General features: G+C 52.9%; 1 protein-coding gene across 1 annotated transcript; it reads left to right on the top strand.

Moving 5' to 3' along the window:
• Window positions 1–3048: 3048 nt before the first annotated feature.
• Window positions 3049–9516, top strand: slc17a5 (solute carrier family 17 member 5). The gene is made up of 11 exons (XM_053875967.1): window positions 3049–3247; window positions 4209–4405; window positions 5266–5499; window positions 5593–5680; window positions 6090–6176; window positions 6920–7038; window positions 7114–7275; window positions 7330–7462; window positions 7531–7678; window positions 7741–7831; window positions 7984–9516. The coding sequence occupies exons 1-11, from the start codon at window positions 3163–3165 to the stop codon at window positions 8122–8124; spliced, it is 1485 nt and encodes a 494-aa protein (XP_053731942.1). The 5' UTR covers window positions 3049–3162; the 3' UTR covers window positions 8125–9516.
• Window positions 9517–9815: the final 299 nt, after the last annotated feature.

Here is a 9815-nt window from a genome sequence, read left to right as displayed (position 1 = left end):
TGATCACACGTGAGGCGGAGCACAGGCGTGTGGGACTCAGGCTGGACGCTACTGTTGGGAGGCAGAAGAAGAGACGCTGTGCTCAGGTCAATGATCCATGACACCATGCTAAACCGAGGGCGCCACCTGCTGGGCTGTGGAAACGACCACACTGTTTTCATGAAGCCACCCATCGCTGCTTCGCTCGTGCTCAAAGAACTGGAGCCCTGCATCCAAATGAGCGCTTGGCCAGGTAGACCAGGTCCGGACGGACGCCAGAAGGTCACGTGCTTCATTGTTCTCACTCCGTGCTCCGTTCCTTCCATCAGAAGATGCTTTGCTGCTGCAGTTGAGGCAGTTTTGGCTGTTCAGTCAGATGGGAAAAATATCTCATGTGTACATTGATGGAGCAATGAAATATTATCACATTTAAAAACAATATTCAGAAACATAGTTCCAACTAACCCAAATTCTATTTCTGCAAATCAAACCAACAGTTTTTGTATGTTTCTCATGTTGATCTACCAGTTTATTGACCACAGTCCTCCTGATATTTATCCAAAAATAAACCCCATTTTCCTCCTTATTGCATTCAGTAATGATTGTAAACTAAAATTGCCTGATTACTTGACTTTTTCTCTTATTTTATTGTGATAAAATCAGCTCCATAACTATTTATTCAAATCTTCTTTCTCGTTCTTGTCTTCAGAAATTATTTCAATTGAACTTTTAATGAAATACTTCAACTTGAACGTATTTCCTGCTGTTTTCTATTATTACCTTTTTAAAAATTCTCCTCATAAATCACTTTGTTTCTCCTTTATGTATCACCAGAGCCCGACGTCACTGAGTGACCTTTTGACCTTTGCATATAACTGCATCTTCTGAGTGGAGCGGCTCCACCGGCGGAGGAGGATCTTTCCAGCCGCCAAGTCTGCCACGTGTTTGTCAGCGGGAGCAATGATCCAGGGTAAAGGCCAAGGATGTGCAAGAGTCGGCCAGAGCGAGCAGGATTCTCACTCCTCCTTCATCAAATACAGACGCAGGGCCTGCGGTCACATGACAGAGGATCACAGCAGTCCTGCGCTCAGCTGAAGTCGGCCTGAAGTCTAAAAACCCCGGTGAACACATGAAGCTGCAGGCTGCCGTCAAGTGGCTCTTGCAGCCGGGAGCAAGAAAAGAGGAGCTGTCATGTAAGTGTCCGGGACTCTCACGCGCCTTTGCCACGTTATTATGATCAGCATTACTAGTATCATCAGTAATATTCCTGTGGCTCCCTCTGCTGGCCGGAGCAGATGAGGAAACATCGCCACAGTTTAGACTAGATTCTGTTGTTCATGGCTTCAGGCAAATGATTTCACCTCATGTTACCACACCGCTTGTCATTTTATACAAGATTCATTTCATGTTGATGATAACAGAGTCACTGGCCTCTTCGGTGCAACGTTCAGCAGATATTTTTTGGGCGTCTTTAAGGAAAGATTATAGGATGTCGCACTGCTATCACATAAAGTCAACACAAGTCACTGACTAACATTGTCAAGTGAAAGAAAATAAAGTCATGCACTAAAAAAAAATACCTTGGCTGCAGAATTCAGAGCCGTATATACTCACACAAGCACGTGCACCACAAACAGCTGCTTGTTGCTGATCTAGTCAATAACTAGCAAGTGTGTTGCATGGCTTCCAACTTGACGTTGCTGTTTTCATGGCAACCGTCCACATGACCACTTGTCTCATTCCAAGAGCAAACGTTCCCTGAAGCTCTGGTTCCTTTCTGAATATACACGAGCTTATAGTCTGAAATTAAATATAAATGTTACATTTATTGTTGAAGCCTTATTTATGTTTACACATCTTTTATGGTGACCCTGCGAACACTGAGCATGAAATTTTGGCATCAGATAGTGGATCATATTTCCATGAAAATGTCGGTTGAGCTCCAACATTCTGAAGTTTGTGAAAGACTTGACAGGTTGTCTACTGAAGCCCCCCCCTGCTGGTTCACCTCCAGCTGGACCTCACTAGTGTCAGGTGTGTCCCACTCACATACAGGAACAGTTGGACTCTACCTCCAGATCCTCTTCTTCTTCTTCTGGTGAACGAGAGCACCAGAGTTACAACACTGCGCGGTTGAATCACACACCTCTGCTGCTGTATTCATGCATGACAAAAAGCTGGGCTTCTTGATTCAATAAAAATGACGTGGTATTTTCATGAATTCACAGTGTTGCCCCCTTGAAACACGAGACTTAATCCAGTTTCGGCAAATTTATTCGTCCCGGTTCTGTGTTTTTTTCTTTCCGTTAGACAGAGTGAGGCACAAAATCAGGTTCAACCACATGTATTCACCACACCGCTCGCGCACCTCTTCTCGCCCCTTGATGACGTCATCCACACTCGACAAACAGAAATACATCACCCCAACACCATACCCGAGACACAACAGCAAGACAAAACAAAACTAGATCAAAAGAAAATACTTCAAATCTCCAGGTCGCTACAACAGCGTGTGTGGGGTTGGCCTCTGCTTGACCCCTGTCACCTCTGTAATGGAGCAGGGCTGCTCAGGAGAGCGTTCTTGCGGTGGTGGTGCCCAATAGTTGAAGGACGGAGCCTCAGAAGGTTTTAGAGAACATCTTCTAGATCAGTTCCAGATCACTCTCGGGACAGTACGAGAAGTCAGACTTATACCGCCACCTACTGCCTCCATGGCGACACTGCAGTTCCAAGCCTCGTCGCTTCACCTCTTCACTGTTTTTCTTTTGCGGTCCACGACCAGCGGCTTTTTCTTTCCTTTTTCGCATATCTTTATTTGTTTGTATTTTCGATTTAAAGCCTTGAAAAAGACTCGCCTTTTCGCCTGTGGCGCTTTTATTATGATGTAAAACCACTTAAAGTGACCGGTTTAAAGAGGCCGATCTTCTGAAACAACTGAAGAGTCAAATGTGGGACGTGAGTTCCGGACTTGCGTCGCCAGAGCCGCAGGTTTCTCCGCTCTCACGGTGGTTCGGACTCTTCACAAAACACTGCCGTCAGTTCCGGCTCGCCACGTGACTCGGCTCAGCCAATCCGCTGCGCCGCGGCCGCCGCCACTCGGAGCGGCGTCAGGTCCGCAGCAGCTGCGCTTTGTTGTTGTGCTGGTGGACGTCGGAGCGGAGAGACGGGACCGCGGCAGGAAACATGGACCGGTACCACCCCGAGACGGACGAGGAGGAGCAGGAGACGCCGCTGCTTCGCCGGGGACGCGGAGACCAAGCGCAGCGAGGTGACGGCTTCGTCGCTCCGAATCTGCCGAGTCAGCGCGAGCTCGCGCCCTAACAGCGACTCGAGTCTGGAACCCCAGACTCGTCCGCAGACTGAGCTCGGTTCTGGCGCCTAAACATCTGTTCCGCTCAGTGGAGCGCGGTGCTCTCGACGCTCTCCGAAGAGAAAAAGTGCCCCGACCTGTCGCTCCGCACCTTCGCTGAGGACGACCCAGTCACGGGTTCCAGCGGAAACAGGAGAGACGATCTGGTCAGGAAAACAAGTCTTGCTATCAAACGAGAAGGGCCTTTATCTCGGTGACCGAGCTGCAGGCCAGTTCACCCTCTGCAGCCACGTCATGGCAGTCGGAGGAAGGTTCCTGACCTGTTCCTGACCGAGCACCTGTAACTCTTCCTCAAACTCGGGTCGAGTTGGCCTCTTGCTGCTTCAATCCTCGGGTTTCCTCGAGGCTACAGAGACCTGGTGATTGAAGCCCGAGTCAGACGGGAGATTCGGACCCTCTGCAGGTCCGGGGTCTGCACTGCTCTCAGGAGCGGCCGGGTCTGGTTCAGGGCCGGTCAAACGTCTCAGCCTCGGAGTGGCTGACGTCCAGGGTCCTGTCCCGGCCTCTGGTCGGGAGCCGGTCCACTTTGGTCTGTTCGGGTTTGAGTTGCGGGTGTGAGGCGGAGGGTGAAGGCCCTTCGAGCCCGCTCCTGTCCCAGGTCGAGCCGGGACATCATCGCAGGGTGTGTCCTAGTCTCTGTTTGCACAATGGCAAGTGCTGGGAATTGAACCCAATACCTGCGGGTGTTTGCTCTGGTGCAAGGCACAGGCCCCGCCCACAGTCGTGACTCAGCAGACCACTGTTTACTGCGAGCCACTGTGTTTGGACCTTCAACCTTCTCAGCCTGTGACCTGTGGTCTTGCGTGTGAATGTGGCATCTTCCTCATCATCGTGGTCATGTGATCTGCTCCCCCCGCAGCCCCGGCCTGCGGCTCCGCTCGCTACAACCTGGCGCTGCTCTCCAGCTACGGCTTCTTCGTGGTCTACTCCCTGCGCGTCAACCTCAGCGTGGCCATGGTGGACATGCTCAACAGCACTCACCGCAGCAGCGACCACCACAGCGCCTCGGTGTGTCCTGCCCACCCCAGCCCCGCCCGGCCCAAGCACAACCACACGGTGAGCCAGAGAGGGTCACGTGACCCCAGCTGCTTCACACTGATAAGTCACAATGAGGAACCAGTGTGTGTCGAGCGCTGGGAACCTGGGCTCGAGTTCATCACACATTTTCACACGACATGTTGACACGAACGGCAGCAGAATCCCAGAGCAGGGGCTCTGAACCCTTCTGATCTGGGGGAACAAATGGCCCCGGGGCCCAGTCAATAGAACTGATTCAAGACTCATTTGTGATCAATAACTGTATTGAATCTACTGACACGTAAACAAAGCAAAACCTTGTGAAATGACATGAAACCATGTGATCATCACAAGCATATTTATTTGTCATGGAAAAGTCCAACCAGCAGCAGAAGCAGGTGCAAGTTGTTCATCACCTTTACTTAGGAAAGAACGGAATAAATTCTGAATAAAATAAATATAATAAAACCAAAATTGCCCCTAGTGGTCAGTAGTGGAAGGTCTGGTATGGTCTTCATTTCTGACTCAAGAAAGTCTGGATCAGAGCAGAAGGTGAGATCAACTCAGGGCTTCATCGTTGGACAGCTTCAGAGTTCTGTTGCCCTCCCACCATCTGTCGCCTGTGATATTTTCCCCCAAACATCCCATAATACAGCGGTGCTCTCAGCAGTTACTAGGTGACAAAGCAGGCTGACTCCTGTTGCCGCTGCACTGAGGCTCCTAAAGCTGTGTGAATCACATCTCACTTGTTTTTGAAATGTTTCATTTTGATTTCATCTTTTGAGCCGGTGGTGCGGTTGAGGAAACACCTGGAGCTGGTCATGTCCATCACTGTAATGACTGCACCCGCTCAGAGCAGGGTCAAAGGTCAGCAGCGTGACAGCCGTGTGTGTGCGCAGGCCAACGTGTACGACTGGGACTCGGAGACTCAGGGCTGGATCCTGGGCTCTTTCTTCTACGGCTACATCGTGACCCAGATCCCGGGAGGCTACCTGGCCGGCCGCGTGGGGCCCAAGTGGCTGATGGGGCTGGGGATCCTGGGGACGGTCATCTTCACCCTGCTGACCCCCGCGGCGGCCGACCTGGGCGCCAGCTACCTGATTGCTGTGCGGGTGCTGGAAGGCGTCGGAGAGGTGAAGAGCGAGTCCGGGCCGTGTCTCCAGGGGTGCTGTGGGAGGTGAGGTCTGTGCTCTGCTGACGCTCGCTCTTCTCCTGCTGCCCACCAGGGGGTGACCTTCCCTGCCATGTACACCATGTGGGCGTCCTGGGCGCCGCCGCTGGAGAGGAGTCGCCTGCTCACCATCTCTTACATCGGTGAGCAGCACACACACACACACACGTACGTTTGTCTCTTTCCCGAGCCTTGTGGGGACCACTCCTGGCCGTCACCCTTTCCCCAGACTCTGAACCAGACTGGACCCCAGTTATCTTGAAGTCTTCACACTCAAACTGAGGGTTAACCTTGTGGGGTCCGACCACATGTCTCCACATTGGCATCAGGTCCTCACAAGGAGGTGTCTTGTCAAGAATTGGTCCCCTCAGTAAGTAAGATAGACACACACACACAGTGAAGACATGAAGCATGCAAACACCTCTAGTACAAGTGCTCTGACTGACAGAGACAGGAGCAGCTCAGCAGCTCCCTCCAGTGGCAGCACACCGTGCTCCTTCATGACTTGTTGTTCCAGTGCGGTGACTGGTGCCGTGACTCGTGTCCTTGCAGGCGCTCAGCTGGGGACGGTGGTGTCGCTGCCCCTCTCTGGGGAGATCTGCTTCTACCTGGACTGGACCTACGTCTTCTACATCTTTGGTGAGCACAGCTCCTCCACACGTCTCTTCTCTGACTTCAGACTGGAGCGTCTCCTCTGCTGCTCTCTTCATGTCTGGACTTCCTCTTCTGAGTGTTCAAGCCCCTGATGGTTATCAGAGGCTTCCTCACTTCCTCTTCACCGCGCTGCAACGGTGACTGGAGACTGGTGCTGACAGTGACTGGAGACTGGTGACGACGGTGACTTGAGACTGGTGCCTGGTGCTGACGGTGACTCGTGACTGGAGACTGGTGACGACGGTGACTTGAGACTGGAGACTGGTGACTCGTGACTGGTGCCTCGTGACTGGTGACTCGTGACTGGAGACTGGTGCTGACGGTGACTCGTGACTGGAGACTGGTGACTGGAGACTGGTGACTTGTGACTGGAGACTGGTGACTCATGACTGGTGACTGATGACTCGTGACTGGAGACTCGTGACTGGTGACTCATGACTAGTGACTGATGACTGATGACTCGTGACTGGAGACTCGTGACTGGTGACTCGTGACTGGTGACTCGTGACTGATGACTCGTGACTGGAGACTCGTGACTGGAGACTCGTGACTGGTGACTCATGACTAGTGACTGGTGACTCGTGACTGGAGACTCGTGACTGGAGACTCGTGACTGGTGACTCGTGACTGGAGAGTCGTGACTGGAGACTCGTGACTGGAGACTGGAGACTCATGACTGGTGACCCATGACTGGTGACCGGCGACTGTTGACGGGGGCCTGTGCTCAGGTGCGGTGGGCCTGCTGTGGTTTGTCCTGTGGACGGCGCTTGTGTTCGACACGCCCAACAGCCACCCGCGGATCTCTGAGCGCGAGAGACTCTACATCACCACCTCGCTGAAGAACGAGGTGAGGTTCTCGCCGCAGACCACTGAGGGCGGGGCCAAACTGGAGCGGCATCTGAGCGTGACCCTGTCCCCGCAGCTGTCCGCGTCTGCGGGCCACATCCCCTGGCGCTCCATCGCCGCCTCGGTGCCGCTGTGGGCCATCGTGGTGGCGCACTTCTCCTACAACTGGACCTTCTACACGCTGCTCACGCTGCTGCCCACCTACATGAACGACATCCTGGGCTTCAGCATCCAGCAGGTGAGCTGACCCCGCCCCCTCCAGGTCACGCCCTGCTCACCTGCCTCCCAACAGAACGGCTTCCTCTCGGCTCTGCCGTACCTGGGCTGCGCCGTCATGGCGGTGGTCAGCGGCCAGGTGGCCGATCACCTGCGGGAGAGGCTGCAGGTTCCCACCGTCAGAGTCAGGAAGAGCTTCACGCTGATCGGTGAGGGCGCTCTCTCCGCCGCCTGCTCTCTGTGGGGGCGGCCTCTGACGCCGCTGCGTGTGCCGCAGGCATGATCGGCCCCGCCCTCTTCCTGGTGGCGGCCGGCTACATCGGCTGCGACTACCAGCTGGCCATCACCTTCCTCACCATCTCCTCCGCTCTGGGTGGAGTGTCGGCGTCCGGCTTCAACATCAACCACCTGGACATCGCCCCCTCGTGAGTGCCGCCACGCGGCACACGCCACACGCTGGGTGTCTGATCTGCTTGTGCTGTGGCAGGTACGCGGGCCTCCTCCTGGGCATCACCAACACCTTCGCCACCATTCCTGGGATGGTGGGTCCAGTCATCGCCCGCTCCCTCACCACGCACGTAAGACTTCCTCCGCCGTGCTTCCTGAGCCGAGACTGGAGCTGTAAAATGTGTCTTTTGTCCCGAAGAGTCCCGTGTTGCCGCGACACCACTCGCTGCTTCTGTTCTCGCCTCGCGTGCCACCGCCACCTAACAAGCCTCTGTCCCCGCAGAACACCATCCCCGAGTGGCAGACGGTCTTCTACATCGCCGGCGCCATCAACCTGCTGGGAGCAGCAGTCTACACTGCGTTTGGCCGAGGAGAGGTGCAGCCCTGGGCCACGCCCACCTCTGCCTCCGCCCACCACGAGTGAGCCGGCGCCCCCTGCTGGTGACGGCTGAGGCCGCGTCCGCACCTCCCTCCACAGGGTGGTCCGGCGCTCCCTCCCAGCCTCACTCAGCCCAGGGTCGGATTTTAAAAATAGACCACAAGTCGGAGACTTTATAGGAAATCTACGGGAGCCATCTTCAGCTGGAGGTGAGCCATACAAGGATCAGCTTGACGTTTATTCCAGGGGAAATGTAGAGGATGCTAGTTCATCAGTTGCTTTTTTATGATCAGAAATGTTACCGTTTCGTACAGAAGTAGGTGAAGACTCCTGCTTCACTTTCAAATCATCGAGTCAAACTGATTTAAACTTTGGTGTAAACAAGTCAATCAGAGTGCAGCGAAACCTGCGCCACCCGCAGACGAGGTTGGGTACTGCACCCACACCATTCAGCCTGCTGGTGGCGCTGTGGACGCTGCCTCAGCGCGGGTGGTGGAAATGCTTTGAACTAGCGCACAACTGAAGGACATGAAGGGATTTTTGAGCTTCTTATTCCGTGTCTTACTTGAGCTGAAGAGGCTCCTCTGTCTGGAGCCTGTGTCTCAGGTGTCTGAAGTTTGTTTTTTGGTCGACGGGGAATCGACCCGGTCTCCTGAAGGCTGCTGGTGTGTTCGGCGAGGCCCTGACCTCTGACCTGTGGGGGGGCAAGTAGCACTTTGGGAGGTTCCTCTGGTGCCTTCTGACAGGTCCTGACCTGTCGCCCTGTGAGAGGAGCGTCCGACCCCCCACTCTCTGGTCGCCCAGCTTTAATTCTGGGTTTATTTGATGTTGGTAGTTTTAACCTTCACAACTTGCATTTTGCACAAATGATTCAGGACCGAACATCAGTTCGGACTCCTGCCAATCAAAGGGACGTCTGTGTTTCACGTGTTTTAAAGAAGGGCATCAAAGTGAACTTTCCACGATCATAAAACCATCTGAAAAATCACTCACTTTGCTTGAGTTATTGCTGTTCTGCTCCAGCTTTACTGTCCAGTCATGCTCCCTGACTCTGGAGGGTCAGAGGTCGCCGAGTCAAAAACGGGCCATATTTGACTCAGGTAATATATGGTTTCTGAACACCAGAGGGCGCTGAGTTTCCTCATGAAAGCGATGACGAGAAGAGCAAATACGACCCCTGACCTTCTCTGAACACGTGGTGTTTTTACTTAAAAAAATTTCACATTTTTAAATTTTATTTTTTTCCGTATATTTTAACTAGTGGTGGGACTGTAACAATTTAGTGACGATTAATTATAACAAAAATAATTTAGAAAAATCAATAAAAAAAATAACAGTGTGCTCTCCAGACAACAGGGACCCTTTGTCAGTGCAGGAGTTCCTGCTCCACTGCTCCCACTGATGCAGCAGACACGTGGCAGCTGGGATGAGAACAACAACAACAAACACAGAGGAAACCTCCCTGAACCAAAGCAAACAAAAGCATCTGTTTGCTTTGGTTCAGGGAGGTTTTTCACTGCACTATGACCAGGGTTCCACCACTCTGGATGGACTTGAGATTCTCATCACATTGAAATTCTGATAGAAATATTTCCAACACATGAAAAGAGCTTGAGTTTCAATAAGGTGATGTAGAGACTTGAATATAGCCACCCTGGTGATTTATTGTGCTGTCAGACTGATGCAGAATCGACAATATTCTGTTGTTTACATGTAATGTACGGCTCCATCATGGG

The sequence above is a fragment of the Synchiropus splendidus genome, chromosome 9 (assembly GCF_027744825.2).
Source record: "Synchiropus splendidus isolate RoL2022-P1 chromosome 9, RoL_Sspl_1.0, whole genome shotgun sequence".
Classification (NCBI taxonomy): domain Eukaryota; kingdom Metazoa; phylum Chordata; class Actinopteri; order Syngnathiformes; family Callionymidae; genus Synchiropus; species Synchiropus splendidus.
Note: the sequence above shows the minus strand (reverse complement) of the source record. Positions and strands in the feature narration are given on the sequence as shown.